The sequence below is a fragment of the Bombina bombina genome, chromosome 7 (genome assembly GCF_027579735.1).
Source record: "Bombina bombina isolate aBomBom1 chromosome 7, aBomBom1.pri, whole genome shotgun sequence".
NCBI classification, from domain to species: domain Eukaryota; kingdom Metazoa; phylum Chordata; class Amphibia; order Anura; family Bombinatoridae; genus Bombina; species Bombina bombina.
The window spans coordinates 443,458,051-443,478,626 of record NC_069505.1 but is presented as its reverse complement, the minus strand read 5'-3'; the positions used below and the strand labels follow the sequence as shown (position 1 = coordinate 443,478,626).

General features: G+C 45.0%; 1 protein-coding gene across 1 annotated transcript in view; it reads right to left on the bottom strand.

Moving 5' to 3' along the window:
- The window catches only part of CENPM (centromere protein M), an 86,744-nt gene that overhangs the window by 4,125 nt on the left and 62,043 nt on the right, over window positions 1-20,576 (bottom strand). The window contains exon 4 of the mRNA XM_053721387.1: window positions 20,077-20,156. Coding sequence (XP_053577362.1) covers window positions 20,077-20,156 — 80 coding nt within the window. The remainder of the gene's footprint in view (window positions 1-20,076; window positions 20,157-20,576) is intronic.

Here is a 20,576-nt window from a genome sequence, read left to right as displayed (position 1 = left end):
GACCGGACACACCGTTGGAGAAAGTAATTTATCAGGTAAACATAAATTCTGTTTTCTCCAACATAGGTGTGTCCGGTCCACGGCGTCATCCTTACTTGTGGGAACCAATACCAAAGCTTTAGGACACGGATGAAGGGAGGGAGCAAATCAGGTCACCTAATGGAAGGCACCACGGCTTGCAAAACCTTTCTCCCAAAAATAGCCTCAGAAGAAGCAAAAGTATCAAACTTGTAAAATTTGGTAAAAGTGTGCAGTGAAGACCAAGTCGCTGCCCTACATATCTGATCAACAGAAGCCTCGTTCTTGAAGGCCCATGTGGAAGCCACAGCCCTAGTGGAATGAGCTGTGATTCTTTCGGGAGGCTGCCGTCCGGCAGTCTCGTAAGCCAATCTGATGATGCTTTTAATCCAAAAAGAGAGAGAGGTAGAAGTTGCTTTTTGACCTCTCCTTTTACCGGAATAAACAACAAACAAGGAAGATGTTTGTCTAAAATCCTTTGTAGCATCTAAATAGAATTTTAGAGCGCGAACAACATCCAAATTGTGCAACAAACGTTCCTTCTTTGAAACTGGTTTCGGACACAGAGAAGGTACGATAATCTCCTGGTTAATGTTTTTGTTAGAAACAACTTTTGGAAGAAAACCAGGTTTAGTACGTAAAACCACCTTATCTGCATGGAACACCAGATAAGGAGGAGAACACTGCAGAGCAGATAATTCTGAAACTCTTCTAGCAGAAGAAATTGCCACTAAGAACAAAACTTTCCAAGATAATAACTTAATATCAACGGAATGCAAGGGTTCAAACGGAACCCCCTGAAGAACTGAAAGAACTAAATTGAGACTCCAAGGAGGAGTCAAAGGTTTGTAAACAGGCTTAATTCTAACCAGAGCCTGAACAAAGGCTTGAACATCTGGCACAGCGGCCAGCTTTTTGTGAAGTAACACAGACAAGGCAGAAATCTGTCCCTTCAGGGAACTTGCAGATAATCCTTTTTCCAATCCTTCTTGAAGGAAGGATAGAATCCTAGGAATCTTAACCTTGTCCCAAGGGAATCCTTTAGATTCACACCAACAGATATATTTTTTCCAAATTTTGTGGTAAATCTTTCTAGTTACAGGCTTTCTGGCCTGAACAAGAGTATCGATAACAGAATCTGAGAATCCTCGCTTCGATAAGATCAAGCGTTCAATCTCCAAGCAGTCAGCTGGAGTGAAACCAGATTCGGATGTTCGAACGGACCCTGAACAAGAAGGTCTCGTCTCAAAGGTAGCTTCCAAGGAGGAGCCGATGACATATTCACCAGATCTGCGTACCAAGTCCTGCGTGGCCACGCAGGAGCTATCAAGATCACCGACGCCCTCTCCTGATTGATCCTGGCTACCAGCCTGGGGATGAGAGGAAACGGCGGGAACACATAAGCTAGTTTGAAGGTCCAAGGTGCTACTAGTGCATCCACTAGAGCCGCCTTGGGATCCCTGGATCTGGACCCGTAGCAAGGAACTTTGAAGTTCTGACGAGAGGCCATCAGATCCATGTCTGGAATGCCCCACAGCTGAGTGACTTGGGCAAAGATTTCCGGATGGAGTTCCCACTCCCCCGGATGCAATGTCTGACGACTCAGAAAATCCGCTTCCCAATTTTCCACTCCTGGGATGTGGATAGCAGACAGGTGGCAGGAGTGAGACTCCGCCCATAGAATGATTTTGGTCACTTCTTCCATCGCCAGGGAACTCCTTGTTCCCCCCTGATGGTTGATGTACGCAACAGTTGTCATGTTGTCTGATTGAAACCGTATGAACTTGGCCCTCGCTAGCTGAGGCCAAGCCTTGAGAGCATTGAATATCGCTCTCAGTTCCAGAATAGTTTGAATGGTTTCCATCTTGAACGATGGAACCTTGAGAAACTTGTTTAAGATCTTGAGATCTAAGATTGGTCTGAACGTTCCCTCTTTTTTGGGAACTATAAACAGATTGGAGTAGAACCCCATCCCTTGTTCTCTTAATGGAACGGGATGAATCACTCCCATTTTTAACAGGTCTTCTACACAATGTAAGAATGCCTGTCTTTTTATGTGGTCTGAAGACAACTGAGACCTGTGGAACCTCCCCCTTGGGGGAAGTCCCTTGAATTCCAGAAGATAACCTTGGGAGACTATTTCTAGCGCCCAAGGATCCAGAACATCTCTTGCCCAAGCCTGAGCGAAGAGAGAGAGTCTGCCCCCCACCAGATCCGGTCCCGGATCGGGGGCCAACATTTCATGCTGTCTTGGTAGCAGTGGCAGGTTTCTTGGCCTGCTTTCCCTTGTTCCAGCCTTGCATTGGTCTCCAAGCTGGCTTGGCTTGAGAAGTATTACCCTCTTGCTTAGAGGACGTAGCACTTTGGGCTGGTCCGTTTCTACGAAAGGGACGAAAATTAGGTTTATTTTTTGCCTTGAAAGGCCGATCCTGAGGAAGGGCGTGGCCCTTACCCCCAGTGATATCCGAGATAATCTCTTTCAAGTCAGGGCCAAACAGCGTTTTCCCCTTGAAAGGAATGTTAAGTAGCTTGTTTTTGGAAGACGCATCAGCCGACCAAGATTTCAACCAAAGCGCTCTGCGCGCCACAATAGCAAACCCAGAATTCTTAGCCGCTAACCTAGCCAATTGCAAAGTGGCGTCTAGGGTGAAAGAATTAGCCAATTTGAGAGCATTGATTCTGTCCATAATCTCCTCATAAGGAGGAGAATCACTGTCGACCGCCTTTATCAGCTCATCGAACCAGAAACATGCGGCTGTAGCGACAGGGACAATGCATGAAATTGGTTGTAGAAGGTAACCCTGCTGAACAAACATCTTTTTAAGCAAACCTTCTAATTTTTTATCCATAGGATCTTTGAAAGCACAACTATCCTCTATGGGTATAGTGGTGCGTTTGTTTAAAGTGGAAACCGCTCCCTCGACCTTGGGGACTGTCTGCCATAAGTCCTTTCTGGGGTCGACCATAGGAAACAATTTTTTAAATATGGGGGGAGGGACGAAAGGAATACCAGGCCTTTCCCATTCTTTATTAACAATGTCCGCCACCCGCTTGGGTATAGGAAAAGCTTCTGGGAGCCCCGGCACCTCTAGGAACTTGTCCATTTTACATAGTTTCTCTGGGATGACCAACTTGTCACAATCATCCAGAGTGGATAATACCTCCTTAAGCAGAATGCGGAGATGTTCCAACTTAAATTTAAATGCAATCACATCAGGTTCAGCTTGTTGAGAAATGTTCCCTGAATCAGTAATTTCTCCCTCAGACAAAACCTCCCTGGCCCCATCAGACTGAGTTAGGGGCCCTTCAGAAATATTAATATCAGCGTCGTCATGCTCTTCAGTATCTAAAACAGAGCAGTCGCGCTTACGCTGATAAGTGTTCATTTTGGCTAAAATGTTTTTGACAGAATTATCCATTACAGCCGTTAATTGTTGCATAGTAAGGAGTATTGGCGCGCTAGATGTACTAGGGGCCTCCTGAGTGGGCAAGACTCGTGTAGACGAAGGAGGGAATGATGCAGTACCATGCTTACTCCCCTCACTTGAGGAATCATCTTGGGCATCATTGTCATTGTCACATAAATCGCATTTATTTAAATGAATAGGAATTCTGGCTTCCCCACATTCAGAACACAGTCTATCTGGTAGTTCAGACATGTTAAACAGGCATAAACTTGATAACAAGTACAAAAAACGTTTTAAAATTAAACCGTTACTGTCACTTTAAATTTTAAACTGAACACACTTTATTACTGCAAATGCGAAAAAACATGAAGGAATTGTTCAAAATTTACCAAATTTTCACCACAGTGTCTTAAAGCCTTAAAAGTATTGCACACCAAATTTGGAAGCTTTAACCCTTAAAATAACGGAACCGGAGCCGTTTTGAACTTTAACCCCTTTACAGTCCCTGGTATCTGCTTTGCTGAGACCCAACCAAGCCCCAAGGGGAATACGATACCAAATGACGCCTTCAGAAAGTCTTTTCTAAGTATCAGAGCTCCTCTCACATGCGACTGCATGCCATGCCTCTCAAAAACAAGTGCGCAACACCGGCGCGAAAATGAGGCTCTGCCTATGCTTTGGGAAAGCCCCTAAAGAATAAGGTGTCTAAAACAGTGCCTGCCGATATTATTATATCAAAATACCCAGATAAAATGATTCCTCAAGGCTAAATATGTGTTAATAATCAATCGATTTAGCCCAAAAAAAGTCTACAGTCTTAATAAGCCCTTTTTGAAGCCCTTATTTACAATCGTAATAAACATGGCTTACCGGATCCCAGAGGGAAAATGACAGCTTCCAGCATTACATCGTCTTGTTAGAATGTGTCATACCTCAAGCAGCAAGAGACTGCTCACTGTTCCCCCAACTGAAGTTAATTGCTCTCAACAGTCCTGTGTGGAACAGCCATGGATTTTAGTGACGGTTGCTAAAATCATTTTCCTCATACAAACAGAAATCTTCATCTCTTTTCTGTTTCTGAGTAAATAGTACATACCAGCACTATTTCAAAATAACAAACTCTTGATTGAATAATAAAAACTACAGTTAAACACTAAAAAACTCTAAGCCATCTCCGTGGAGATGTTGCCTGTACAACGGCAAAGAGAATGACTGGGGTAGGCGGAGCCTAGGAGGGATCATGTGACCAGCTTTGCTGGGCTCTTTGCCATTTTCTGTTGGGGAAGAGAATATCCCACAAGTAAGGATGACGCCGTGGACCGGACACACCTATGTTGGAGAAATTAGTCTCAAGTCAACCTAAGAACTCCTTTCATGAACAGACTGGAGCACCTAAATTCTTCACCTTCTCCTGTGGAGGCAAAGAGAAGATTGAGATACCAGAGAGGTGGGAGGGATTAAAAGCTCTTCGTATGTTGGGAATCTTTGCCTCCTCTAGGTAGCCAGAAAAAAAGAAAATTTATGCTTACCTGATAAATTTATTTCTTTTTTGACACGATGAGTCCACAAATCATCTAATTACTATTAAGAATATCACTCCTATCCAGCAGGAGGCAGCAAAAAGCACCACAGCAAAGCTGTTAAATAACACCTCCCTTCCTTCCCACCCCAGTCATTCGACCAAAGTAAAGGAGAGAAAGGAAGCAACAAGGTGCAGGTGTGTCTGACATTTTTAACAAACCAATAACCTGTCTATAGACAGGAAAGCATACATTTTCTTTTTTTTAATGACACAATGAGTCCACGGATCATCTAATTACTATTGGGAATCAATACCCAAGCTAGAGTACACAGATGATAAGGGAGGGACAAGACAGGGAACCTAAATGGAAGGCACCACTGCTTGAAGAACCTTTTTCCCAAAAGCAGCCTCAGTCGAGGCAAAAAAGTGTCAAATTTGTAGAATTTTGAAAAAGTGTGAAGAGAGGTGTTATGGTATAACCCAGATATCAAGGGTTAAAACCAGATGAAAGATGCCCTGAATACGGGATCAGCAACATACAAACCCAGTTAATTCCCCCCCAACATGAGACCAAGCTCCATCTTGAGGGTAAAACAGAATGTGTTTTATTGAGGGCTATATGCCCAGTATTTATGCAGGTCTCCCACCTGGTTGACACTCCCTAGGTGGGGGATTGGAAGAGTATATTACATTAGATAGAGGGAAGACACCCCATTTACAGGATACAATAGGATTACATTACTTATTACACAAGAAAACAAGGGAGTCCTTCTTGACACCTGGCAGTCTGATTAAACAATGTGAACGCTTATCACTTAAACTTAACTACAGTAAACAATAGCTGATGTCAGGAAACCTGTTTTCAGAAAATAGTTTCTCAAAGCTGACAGAGGGGTCTGTCACACGGCTCCCTCCTGGTGGGACACTCCGGCAGACCCGGCTTGACCCTTTGGCGGGTCAACTTGGGGATGACCGGACTAGGAGGTGGTAGGAATGTCAGTTTGCCGGGACAATCCAACTGCATTCCCGTTATGAGAGAGAATTCACGTCCGTATAAATAAGGGTTCAACTTCTTCAGTGCTCAGACCAGGGCTAAACAGTCCTTCAAGTTTTATGCTTCTTTCCAGTTGGAGACAAATCTCATCGGCTTCTTTACGAGTTTTTTGTACCTGCTCTTTATAGGTATCCACAAGCCCTTCATACTGACATAGGTTGCCCTTGAGTTGCTGCACCTCACTATGAGCCAGCGTCAGCTTTTCCTCCAGTGTCGCTAAGTTTGTCTTTACTGTTTCATTTTCCACTCTGAAGCTGGTGTTTTCTGCGGTCTGTCGGTGCAGCTTGTCTAGCAGAGATTCCCGTTCTAAACGCACTTTTTCCTCTGCGCTTATCTTCTCTCCCGCTAACACTGTTACGTGATTGTTTAACGTGACCATTTCATCCTCTACTTGACTCTTCTCCTTCATCAGCGCGTTGTAACGGGACTTCCACGTATCAATAGCGGATAGAGATTTACTGAGCTCCGCGTCCTGGAGCTTAGCAGCAGTTGGGTCAGTCTCGGCGGCACGGATCTGGGCACGGGTAGTCACAGGGTTAACATCGGCGGGACCCATGGGAGCGTAGGCAGAAACAAGGGGGGCCAAGTCATTTCCAAGGAGAACATCAGCTGTTAAGTCCTTCATGACCCCCACATTCACATGTCTAGAGCCCACTCCCCAATCCAAATGTACCCGGGCAACAGGTAGGCGGAACACAGCGCCCCCTCAAACCCTCACAGCCAGTGTCTCTGGTGTGCTGGTTCTCAGACACCAAGTTCTTTTGGAGCAAGGTCATGGTAGCACCAGTATCCAGTAGACCACTGACCTCCTTCCCATTCACTTTAACCAGTTGCCGGTGCTGTTGCCGGTTATCCCGGTGGGCAGCTTGCACGTGGTCTGCTTCATGTAGGATGCCCCAGCATTCTTCCTCCTCTACACAGTGGGCAGCAGGCTGAGGGTTACGTGGGTTTCCGCCGGCGGGTCTCCTCCAGGACTGTGCTTGGTTCGCTGTGTTTAGGGGACACTCTGGTCTTTTGTGCCCTAGTTGCTTACATCCAAAGCACCGAATAGGTTGTGAGTAGTCCCGTGAGTTGAACCGGGCTGTCTGAGGATAGTTCGTGGCAGGAGGTGGTGTGGTAGAGCGGTGCGCCGGGGGTTGGTAACTGGTAGCTGCTGGGGTGACTGTGGGTCGGTACTCCACTCTGGCAGGGATCTTAGTGGTAGCAGTGTCCAGTTTGCGGGCATCCGTATATTCATCTGCCTGGCGAGCAGCTTCATGCAGGGTGGAGGGTTTATGGTCCCGAACCCACTCTCTAACTCCTGCTGATAACTTGTCAAAGCAATGTTCCAACAGGAATAGCTGCAGCACCTCTTCCCCGGATACGGCTTGGCACCCCGCCATCCAGTGAGCTGCTGTGCGGTGCACCTTAATGCCCACTCGACGTAAGAATCTCCAGCTAGTTTAACAGTGTCTCTGAACCGTCTCCTGTATGCCTCCGGTGTAATTGCATACCTGGAGAGCAGAGCCTCTTTTACAGCATTATAATCCCCGACTTCCTCATCTGGAATGGCCCGAAAAGCCTTGCTGGCCCGGCCGGATAATTTTCGGGATAATATCGTGACCCAGTCCTCTGCGGGTACCTTGTGTAGGGCACATTGCCTGTCAAAATCCGCAAGGTACCCATCAATCTCTCCTTCTGTTTCCAGGAAGTTTTTAAAAGCTGCAAAATGTACTTTTCTCCTTTCCACTGGGGTTGCTGTGACTTGGGCTGCTGCAGCGCCACTTTGGCGAAGTAGGTTGGCCTCCACAGCTGCTATGACCCGGTGGATAATTTCGGCAGACGGGTTGGGGCCATAATGTGCCAGTCTTATTTTAACCACCCGGTGAAAGCTTGCTTCTTCGGGGGTTCTGTCTGATATGCTGGGCTCATTGGTTCCTTCGGGCCCTGGTAGTCCGTTCATCTTGGTCAGTATTGTAATAATCTCCCTCTTCCTGAGGTTACTGGCTTGTCAGCCCCGTTGTTCTAGCAGGTCTTTAAGGGTGGCTCTTTTCAGCCTTTCATACGGTATTCCCATTAGATCCGGATGTGTAGTTGCTCTTCTGGGCGATGAGGACCATCCCGTTATGGTATAACCCGGATATCAAGGGTTAATACCAGATAAGAGATGCCTTGAATACGGGATCAGCAACACACAAACCCAGTTAATTCCCCCCCAAACATGAGACCAAGCTCCATCTTGAGGGTAAAACAGAATGTGTTTTATTGAGGGATATATGCCCAGTATTTATGCAGGTCTCCCACCTGGTTGACACTCCCTAGGTGGGGGATTGGAAGAGTATATTACATTACATAGAGGGAAGATGCCCTTTTACAGGATACAATAGGATTACATTACTTAACCAAATAAACAATTAAACACAAGAAAACAAGGGAGTCCTTCTTGACACCTGGCAGTCTGATTAAACAATGTGAACGCTTATCACTTAAACTTAATTACAGTAAACAATAGCTGATGTCAGGAAACCTGTTTTCAGAAAGTAGTTTCTCAAAGCTGAACAAAGTTAACCCTTCCAGTACTGACAGAGGGGTCTGTCACAAGAGGACCAAGTTGCAGACTTGCAAATCTGATCTACAGAAGCTTCATTTTTGAATGCCCATGAGGAAGAAACAGCCGTCGTGGAATGAGCTGTAACCCTCTCTGGAGGTTGCTGTCCAGCAGATTCATAGGCAAAACGTATGATACTCTTCAGCCAAAAAGAAAGAGAAGTAGCCGTAGCTTTCTGTCCCTTACATTTTCCTGAGAAAACAACAAACAAAGCAGAAGACTGATGAAAATCCTTAGTCGTCTGTAAGTAAAATTTTAGAGCACGAACCATGTCGAAATTGTGCAGAAGCCGTTCCTTCTGAGAAGGATTAGGACACAATGAGGGAACAACAATCTCCTGATTAATGTTCTGGTCAGAAACTATTTTGGGAAGAAAACCTAACTTTGTATGTAAAACTACCTTATCCAAATGAAAAAACAAAATTTATGCTTACCTGATAAATTCATTTCTCCTGTAGTGTGGTCAGTCCACGGGTCATCATTACTTCTGGGATATTATCTCCTCCCCTACAGGAAGTGCAAGAGGATTCACCCAGCAGAGCTGCTATATAGCTCCTCCCCTCTACGTCACCTCCAGTCATTCGACCAAAGGACCAACGAGAAAGGAGAAGCCCAAGGGTGTAGTGGTGACTGGAGTATAATCCAAAAAAATCTTTAGCCTGCCATAAAAAACAGGGCGGGCCGTGGACTGACCACACTACAGGAGAAATGAATTTATCAGGTAAGCATAAATTTTGTTTTCTCCTGTTAAGTGTGGTCAGTCCACGGGTCATCATTACTTCTGGGATACCAATACCAAAGCAAAAGTACACGGATGACGGGAGGGACAGGCAGGCTCTTTATACGGAGGGAACCACTGCCTGAAGAACCTTTCTCCCAAAAACAGCCTCCGAAGAAGCAAAAGTGTCAAATTTGTAAAATTTGGAAAAAGTATGAAGAGAAGACCAAGTTGCAGCCTTGCAAATCTGTTCAACGGAAGCCTCATTCTTAAAGGCCCAAGTGGAAGCCACAGCTCTAGTAGAATGAGCTGTAATTCTTTCAGGAGGCTGCTGTCCAGCAGTCTCATAGGCTAATCGTATTATGCTACGAAGCCAAAAAGAGAGAGAGGTAGCCGAAGCTTTTTGACCTCTCCTCTGACCAGAATAAACGACAAACAGGGAAGACGTTTGACGAAAATCCTTAGTTGCCTGTAGATAAAATTTCAGGGCACGGACTACATCTAGATTGTGTAGCAGACGTTCCTTCTTCGAGGAAGGATTAGGACACAAAGATGGAACAACAATCTCTTGATTGATATTCCTGTTAGTGACCACCTTAGGTAGGAACCCAGGTTTAGTACGCAGAACTACCTTGTCTGAATGAAAAATCAGATAAGGAGAATCACAATGTAAGGCAGATAACTCAGAGACTCTTCGAGCCGAGGAAATAGCCATTAAAAACAGAACTTTCCAAGATAACAACTTGATATCAATGGAATGAAGGGGTTCAAACGGAACACCCTGTAAAACATTAAGAACTAAGTTCAAACTCCATGGCGGAGCAACAGTTTTAAACACAGGCTTGATCCTAGCTAAAGCCTGACAAAAAGCTTGAACGTCCGGAACTTCTGACAGACGTTTGTGTAAAAGAATGGACAGAGCTGAAATCTGTCCCTTTAAAGAACTAGCGGATAACCCCTTTTCTAAACCTTCTTGTAGAAAAGACAATATCCTTGGAATCCTAACCTTACTCCATGAGTAACTCTTGGATTCGCACCAATATAAGTATTTACGCCATATTTTATGGTAAATCCTTCTGGTAACAGGCTTCCTAGCCTGTATTAAGGTATCAATAACTGGCTCAGAAAACCCACGTTTTGATAAAATCAAGCGTTCAATTTCCAAGCAGTCAGCTTCAGAGAAGTTAGATTTTGATGTTTGAATGGACCCTGGATCAGAAGGTCCCGTTTCAGAGGTAGAGACCAAGGCGGACAGGATGACATGTCCACTAGATCTGCATACCAAGTCCTGCGTGGCCATGCAGGTGCTATTAGAATCACTGATGCTCTCTCCTGTTTGATTCTGGCAATCAATCGAGGAAGCATCGGGAAGGGTGGAAACACATAAGCCATCCCGAAGGTCCAAGGTGCTGTCAAAGCATCTATCAGAACCGCTCCCGGATCCCTGGATCTGGACCCGTAGCGAGGAAGCTTGGCGTTCTGACGAGACGCCATGAGATCTATCTCTGGTTTGCCCCAACGTCGAAGTATCTGGGCAAAGACCTCCGGATGAAGTTCCCACTCCCCCGGATGAAAAGTCTGACGACTTAAGAAATCCGCCTCCCAGTTCTCCACTCCCGGGATGTGGATTGCAGACAGGTGGCAAGAGTGAGACTCTGCCCAGCGAATTATCTTTGATACTTCCATCATTGCTAGGGAGCTTCTTGTCCCTCCCTGATGGTTGATGTAAGCTACAGTCGTGATGTTGTCCGACTGAAACCTGATGAACCCCCGAGTTGTTAACTGGGGCCAAGCCAGAAGGGCATTGAGAACTGCTCTCAATTCCAGAATGTTTATTGGAAGGAGACTCTCCTCCTGAGCCTTCAGAGAATTCCAGACAGCGCCCCAACCTAGTAGGCTGGCGTCTGTTGTTACAATTGTCCAGTCTGGCCTGCTGAATGGCATCCCCCTGGACAGGTGTGGCCGATAAAGCCACCATAGAAGAGAATTTCTGGTCTCTTGATTCAGATTCAGAGTGGGGGACAAATCTGAGTAATCCCCATTCCACTGACTTAGCATGCACAATTGCAGCGGTCTGAGATGTAGGCGTGCAAAAGGTACTACGTCCATTGCCGCTACCATTAAGCCGATCACCTCCATGCATTGAGCTACTGACGGATGTTGAATGGAATGAAGGACACGGCATGCATTTTGAAGCTTTGTTAACCTGTCTTCTGTCAGGTAAATCTTCATTTCTACAGAATCTATCAGAGTCCCCAAGAAGGGAACTCTTGTGAGTGGAAAGAGAGAACTCTTCTTTTCGTTCACCTTCCATCCATGCGACCTTAGAAATGCCAGTACTAACTCTGTATGAGACTTGGCAGTTTGAAAGCTTGAAGCTTGTATCAGAATGTCGTCTAGGTACGGAGCTACCGAAATTCCTTGCGGTCTTAGTACCGCCAGAAGAGTACCCAGAACCTTTGTGAAGATTCTTGGAGCCGTAGCCAGTCCGAATGGAAGAGCTACAAACTGGTAATGCCTGTCTAGAAAGGCAAACCTTAGATACCGGTAATGATTTCTGTGAATCGGTATGTGAAGGTAAGCATCCTTTAAATCCACTGTGGTCATGTACTGACCCTCTTGGATCATGGGCAAAATTGTTCGAATCGTTTCCATCTTGAACGATGGAACTCTTAGGAATTTGTTTAGGATCTTTAAATCCAAGATTGGCCTGAAAGTTCCCTCTTTTTTGGGAACTACAAACAGATTTGAGTAAAACCCTTGTCCTTGTTCCGACCGCGGAACTGGATGGATCACTCCCATTAATAAAAGATCTTGTACGCAGCGTAGGAACGCTTCTTTCTTTATTTGGTTTGTTGATAACCTTGACAGATGAAATCTCCCTCTTGGGGGAGAGGATTTGAAGTCCAGAAGGTATCCCTGAGATATGATCTCTAACGCCCAGGGATCCTGAACATCTCTTGCCCAAGCCTGGGCGAAGAGAGAAAGTCTGCCCCCTACTAGATCCGGTCCCGGATCGGGGGCCCTCGATTCATGCTGTCTTAGGGGCAGCAGCAGGTTTCCTGGCCTGCTTGCCCTTGTTCCAGGACTGGTTAGGTTTCCAGCCTTGTCTGTAGCGAGCAACAGCTCCTTCCTGTTTTGGTGCAGAGGAGGTTGATGCTGTTCCTGCTTTGAAATTACGAAAGGAACGAAAATTAGACTGTCTAGCCCTAGGTTTGGCTTTGTCCTGAGGCAGGGCATGGCCTTTACCTCCTGTAATGTCAGCGATAATCTCCTTCAACCCGGGCCCGAATAAGGTTTGCCCTTTGAAAGGTATATTAAGCAATTTAGATTTAGAAGTAACATCAGCTGACCAGGATTTTAGCCACAGTGCTCTGCGTGCCTGAATGGCAAATCCGGAATTCTTAGCCGTAAGTTTAGTTAAATGTACTACGGCATCTGAAATAAATGAGTTAGCTAACTTAAGGGCTTTAAGTTTGTCTGTAATCTCATCTAGTGTAGATGATTGAAGTGTCTCTTCCAGAGACTCAAACCAAAATGCTGCTGCAGCCGTGACAGGCGCAATACATGAAAGAGGTTGCAATATAAAACCTTGTTGAACAAACATTTTCTTAAGGTAACCCTCTAATTTTTTATCCATTGGATCTGAAAAGGCACAGCTATCCTCCACCGGGATAGTGGTACGCTTAGCTAAAGTAGAAACTGCTCCCTCCACCTTAGGGACCGTTTGCCATAAGTCCCGTGTGGTGGCGTCTATTGGAAACATTTTTCTAAATATCGGAGGGGGTGAGAACGGCACACCGGGCCTATCCCACTCCTTAGTAACAATTTCAGTAAGTCTCTTAGGTATAGGAAAAACATCAGTACTCGCCGGTACCGCAAAATATTTATCCAACCTACACATTTTTTCTGGTATTGCAACTGTGTTACAATCATTCAGAGCCGCTAACACCTCCCCTAGTAATACATGGAGGTTTTCCAGCTTAAATTTAAAATTTGAAATATCTGAATCCAATCTATTTGGATCAGAACCGTCACCCACAGAATGAAGTTCTCCGTCCTCATGTTCTGCCGCCTGTGACGCAGTGTCTGACATGGCCCTAATATTATCAGCGCACTCTGTTCTCACCCCAGAGTGATCACGCTTGCCTCTAAGTTCTGGTAATTTAGCCAAAACTTCAGTCATAACAGTAGCCATATCCTGTAATGTGATTTGAAATGGCCGCCCAGATGTACTCGGCGCTACAATATCACGCACCTCCCGAGCGGGAGATGCAGGTACTGACACGTGAGGCGAGTTAGTCGGCATAACTCTCCCCTCGTTGTCTGGTGAAATATGTTCAACTTGTACAGATTGACTTTTATTTAAAGTAGCATCAATACAGTTAGTACATAAACTTCTATTGGGCTCCACTTTGGCATTAGCACATATAGCACATGTATCTTCCTCTGAATCAGACATGTTTAACACACTAGCAATTAACTAGCAACTTGGAAATGCTTTTTCAAGTAATTTACAATAATATGAAAACGAACTGTGCCTATAAGAAGCACAGAAAAAATTATGACAGTTGAAAATAATTAAGTTATAGCATCAATCTTTGTCAGAAATATACAATTTTAGCAAAGGATTGTTCCCATTAGCAAAGGATAACTAACCCAGGCAGCAGAAAAAATACACAAATAAACGTTTTTTATCACAGTCAACTACAATCTTCACAGCTCTGCTGTGATGATTACCTCCCTCAAAAAAAGGCTTTGGAGATCCCTGAGTTCTGTAGAGATGAACCGGATCATGCAGGAAGAAAATGAACCTCTGACTGAGTTTTTTGATGCGTAGTAAAAGCGCCAAAAATGGCCCCTCCCCCTCACACATAACAGTGAGAGAGATCAGTGAACTGCTTTAATTTAAACAAAAACTATTGCCAAGTGGAAAAAATAGTGCCCAAAACATTTTTTCACCCAGTACCTCAGAGAAATAAACGTTTTTACATGCCAGCAAAAAAACGTTTAACCTCAATAAATTAATTGTTATTTAAAACCTATTGCAAGTCCCTGCAAATTAGGTTAAGTCTATGCATACAGTATAAATCCAGTGAAGTACCATTCCCCAGAATACTGAAGTGTAAAATATACATACATGACAGCCTGATACCAGCTACGTCTACTGCATTTAAGGCTGAGTTTACATTATAATGGTATGGCAGGATTTTCTCATCAATTCCATGTCAGAAAATAACAAACTGCTACATACCTCTTTGCAGATTAATCTGCCCGCTGTCCCCTGATCTGAAGTTTACCTCTCCTCAGATGGCCGAGAAACAGCAATATGATCTTAACTACTCCGGCTAAAATCATAGAAAAAACTCCGGTAGATTCTTCTTCAAATTCTACCAGAGAATGAATAACACACTCCGGTGCTATTATAAAATAACAAACTTTTGATTGAAGGTAATAAACTAATTAAATCACCACAGTCCTCTCACACATCCTATCTATTCGTTGGGTGCAAGAGAATGACTGGAGGTGACGTAGAGGGGAGGAGCCATATAGCAGCTCTGCTGGGTGAATCCTCTTGCACTTCCTGTAGGGGAGGAGATAATATCCCAGAAGTAATGATGACCCGTGGACTGACCACACTTAACAGGAGAAATAAGGTAAGGTGACTCATACTGTAATGCCGAGAGCTCTGACACTCTACGAGCAGATGAAATAGCCACGAGAAACAAAACTTTCCAAGATAACTTAATATCTAAGGAAAGCATGGGCTCAAATGGAGCCCCTTGAAGAACCTTAAAAACTAAATTAAGACTCCAGGGAGGAGTAACTGGTTTGAACACAGACCTGATCCTGACCAAGGCCTGACAAAAAGATTGCACGTCTGGAACGTCTGCCAGATGTTTATGTAACAAAATAGACAAGGCAGATATTTGACCCTTTAGGGAACTAGCCGATAATCCTTTCTCCAAACCTTCTTGGAGAAAGGACAGAATTCTAGGAATCCTAACTCTGCTCCAAGAGTAGCCCTTGGATTCACACCAATATAGATATTTACACCATATCTTGTGGTAAATCTTTCTAGTCACAGGTTTACGAGCCTGAATCATGGTCTCTATGACCGAATCTGAAAATCCCCGCTTGGATAGAATTAAGTGTTCAATCTCCACGCAGTCAGCTTCAGAGAAACTAGATTTGGATGAAGAAAGGGCCCTTGAAGTAGAAGGTCCTTCCCTCAACGGAAGTCTCCAAGGTGGAAGAGATGACATTTCCACCAGGTCTGCATACCAAATCCTGCGAGGCCAGGCCGGTGCAATGAGGATCACCGACGCCCTCTCCTGCTTGATTCGAGCAATGACCCGAGGAAGAAGAGCGAACGGAGGAAATAGGTATGCAAGACTGAAATTCCAAGGTACCGCCAGGACGTCTATCAATACTGCCTGAGGGTCCATTGACCTCGATCCGTACCTCGGAAGCTTGGCATTCTGCCGAGATGCCATGAGATCCAATTCCGGCTGACCCCATTTGAGAATCAGGCTGGAAAACACATGCGGATAGCGTTCCCACTCCCCTGGGTGAAAGGTCTGTCTGCTCAGGACGTCCGCCTCCCAGTTATCCACCCCTGGGATGTGGATTGCCGACAGATAGCAATTGTGGGTTTCTGCCCACCGAATTATCTTGGCTACCTCTATCATGGCTAAGGAACTCTGCGTTCCTCCCTGATGATTGATGTAAGCCACTGAAGTTATGTTGTCCAACTGAAACCTGATAAACTGGGCTTAGGCTAACTGGGGCCAGGCCAGAAGAGCATTGAAGATCGCTCTCAGCTCCAGAATTTATGTTTATAGGCAGAACAGACTCTGACTGAGTCCACAATCCCTGAGTTTTTAGAGAGCCCCAGACTGCTCCCCATCCTAGAAGGCTGGCGTCTGTTGTCACAATCACCCAGGAGGGTCTGCGAAACCAGGTTCCCTGGGAGAGATGATCCTGAGACAACCACCAATGAAGAGAATCCCTTGTTTCCTGCTCCAGTAGTATTCGTGGAGACAAATCCGCATAATCTCTATTCCATTGACTGAGCATGTTTAACTGCAGAGGTCTGAGGTGGAAACGAGCGAACGGTATGATGTCCATTGCCGCCACCATCAGCCCAATTACCTCCATGCACTGAGCCACTGATGGCCGAGGAGCGGACTGAAGTGCTAGACAAGTATCGAAAATATTTGATTTCCTGACTTCTGTCAGAAAAATTCTTCATTGATAGGGAATCTATTATGGTTACCCTTGTATGTGGAATTAAAGAGCTCTTTTCCAAATTTACCTTCCATCCGTGAGATCGCAGGAAGGATAACACCATGTCCGTGTGAGATCTTGCTTGTTGTAAGGATGGCGCCTGGACTAGGATGTCGTCCAAATAGGGCGCCACTGCAACGCCCCGTAATCGGAGCACCGCCGTAATCTGAGAACCTTTGAGAAAATTCTGGGAGCTGTGGCAAGGCCGAAAAGGAAGAGCCACGAATTGGAAGTGTTTGTCTAGAAAAGCAAACCTTAGAAACTTGTGATGATGCCTATGAATGGGAACATGCAGGTATGCGTCCTTAAATCCACCGTTGTCATAAATTGACCCTCTTGGACACAAGGAAGAACGGAACGAATAGTTTCCATCTTGAAGGATGGTACTTTGAGGAATTTGTTTAGACTCTTGAGATCTAAAATTGGCCTGAAGGGTCCCTCCTTTTTGGGAACCACGAACAGATTGTAATAAAAGCCTAGACCCGTTCCTGCATTGGAACAGGAACTATCACTCCCAGGTCGGAGAGGTCTCCTACACAGTGTAAGAACGCCTCTCTTTTTGTCTGGTCTCCCTGGGACACTATGTCCACTGCCCAGGGATCCTGAACATCTCGAACCCAAGCCTGAGTGAAGAAGGAAAGCCTGCCCCCTATAAGATCCGGTCCGGGATCGGGGGCAGGCCCTTCATGCTGTCTTTGATTCAATAGCAGGCTTCTTGGATTATTTTCCCTTGTTCCAAGACTGATTGTGTCTCCAGGAAGGTTTAGACTGTTCTTGCTTGGAAGAGGAAGCGGAAGAATTTCCCTTGAAATTTCTAAAGGAACGAAAATTACTCTAACGTTCCTTTTGCTTGTTTCTCTTATCCTGAGGGAGAAGATGACCCTTTCCTCCCGTAATATCAGAGATTATTTCCGTCAAACCCGGTCCAAACAAGGTCTTCCCTTTGTAAGGAATCGCTAAAAGTTTAGACTTAGATGACACATCAGTAGATCAAAGTTTTACCATAAAGCTCAGCGGGCTAGAACAGCAAAACCTGAAATCTTTGCTCCCAGTTTCATAACCTGTAGGGAAGCATCAGTAATAAAGGAATTAGCCAACTTAAGGGCTTTTATCCTATCCTGGATCTCATCAAGGGGAGTGTCTGTCCTAATAGCATCAGACAACGCATCAAACCAATATGATGCCGCACTAGTGACGGTAGCAATGCACACAGCAGGTTGCCATTGTAAACCTTGGTGTACATACAACTTCTTGAGTAACCCCTCTAATTTTTTGTCCATAGGATCTTTAAATGCACAACTATCCTCTATGAGGATAGTAGTTCTCTTGGCTATTGTGGAAACAGCTCCTTCCACCTTGGGTACTGTTTGCCAAGCCTCCTTGATAGAGTCCGCTATGGGAAACATCTTTTTAAATATAGGAGATGGAGAAAAAGGGATACCCGGTCTCTCCCAATCCTTTGCAATGATCTCAGAAGCTCGATCTGGTACAGGAAAAACCTCTACCGAGGAAGGTACCTCAAAATATTTGTTTAGCTTACTGGATTTCTTTGGATTAACTACGACCATAGAGTCGCTGTCATCCAATGTAGCTAAAACCTCCTTAAGTAACAGACAGAGGTGCTCAAGCTTAAACCTGAAGGATACAACTTCAGTATCAGCAGGAGGAATTACACTGTCAGAGTCTGAGATCTCACCCTCAGATGCTACCGAAAGATCTTCCTCCTCAGGCTTCTGGGAGGGGGCATCCGAAATAGCAACAACTGCGCCAGTAACCTCATCTACTGAATGTCTACTTTTCCTCTTGCGCTTTCCCTGCAACATGGGAAAGGCAGATAATGCATCAGAAACCGCAGAGGACATGAGAGAAGCAATGTCTTGCAACATAACTCCAGGAGGAGTTAAAGAGGAAGCGCAGGGCACTGCATGTGTAGGCGATACAAGTTGGGACGCTTGAGGAGAAAGCTGCAGCATATATTGAACATTGTCATTAGACTCCAGAACAGCATCCGCCTCAGAAAAGAGTCTATCCCTATAATTTAAAGTTCTCTCAATACATGAGGAACAGAAAGGGATTGGTGGTTCCACATTAACATTAAAACACAAAGAACAAGTCACATTTTTCAAAGCCTCTTGGTCCATTCTGATTCACAATGGATCCAAATATCAAATAAAAAGTTCAAATTCTTTAATAAAATTTAACACAGAAAAAATGTTACTGTCACTTTAAATTTTAAACGGTAACTTTTTATTTTTTATATGCAGAGAGGACAGTAAACCTAAACGATACTTCAGATCACCTCTACACCTCAGATGCTTTGCCGAGGTGCCTACCTGCCTGTTGACACAGGAGCCGTTTCTCTAATAACTGATCCGGAACTCAGCAGCAGATGCAGGAAACCGGACTCCGTTCCTAGACACGCATAAATTAAAAGAGTATGCGCATTAGAAACAGATGCTGTACTACTTCCCCTTCCGATCACTAGGAAGTAAGGGAAAAAGGCACGCAACACAAAGTCCCGCCTCCTCTAGGACCGACCATCATGGGCATCGCAAAAAGTAATCTCCCGGTCGGCATATTGTTTTTGTATAAGTGGAACCGCCGGGAGTAGTGGAACCACCAACTGCATTAATTCTTTCTAGCCCCAGTGCTTGCGTCTAAGCTGTCCACCTAGTATCTCCTGCGCTGATAGGAGAATTTTAAGTCCTTACAAATAAAGTGCCCAAACCCTACTGAGCCTTTGTATGTGTCCCATTTGAAATAAAGTGCCCAACTTATTCGGAGTCTTTCTTCTGCAACCCCAGAAATAAAGTCAGCACTTACCTCCTCACCTGCCCGACAGCAAGGCAGCTCTCAGGTTTGAGAGGTCCTCTCCCTCACATGGACCTGTGAAAAAAGAGAAAAGACTGAGTAATCTTTCTCAGGCTTGCATGGTTAGGGCAGCATACATGGGAGGCGCAGTGAGAATTATGTCCCACAAGTTCCCATTGCTCTAAAGCCACCACTGCTCTACTGAAGAGACTGATTTGGACTACGGCTACACCCTAGGACAAAGCAGCACAATCTTGTTCTACTTAAAAATAATAAACTCTTGATTGAAGAATCTTTTACTAACCCCTCACTTTACCACTTCCTTGCTCTAACGTAGGCAAAGAGAATGACTGGGGTGGGATAGAAGGGAGGTGATATTTAACAGCTTTGCTGTGGTGCTCTTTGCCGCTTCTTGCTGGGCAGGAGAGATATTCCCAATAGTAATTAGATGATCCGTGGATTCATCGTGTCATTAAAAAGAAACAATCCCAGGAGTAATGGCTCATCTACTCTCACCTCCTTATGTAAGAAATAACAACATATCATTTGGGTAAGTTACTCACTGAAATATGACAATGCAAAATCAGCTTACTAGCACAGCCCAATCTGTTCTTGCCCAACCCCACACCCAGCACCACCCATGCCCTGCACAGTGTATACAAGTTGTACCTCCTATAGCCAGAAAACAGACTTTCCCAAGGAAGAAGCTGGTGTCCATATGTGACAGAGAGGACAGGACCAAGGACAGACTGCAAAACCAAGAAAATACATTAGTAACACTCCCAAACCCAAACACCCTCCCCATACTGGCAACTAGTAACTAGCAAAACCAACTAAACCCAATTACCCCCCCCACGGCAACTAGTTACATGCAAAAAAAGAAAACTAATTACCCACCCCTCCCACTACTAACCTGCAAACCCTCTCAAGCCCAATTACCCCCACACACTGGTTACTAGTAACGAGCAACACCCCTACACACAATTACCCCCCTACTGGCAAAACACAACTAAATACCTCCCCCCCACTGGCCACTACTAACCTGCAAACCTTCTAAAGCCCAACAACCCCCCCCCCACTAGTAATGTGCAACACCCCCAAACACAATTATCCGCCCCATACCGTCAAATAGTAACGCACAAAACTCCCCAAACTCAATAACCCCTCCA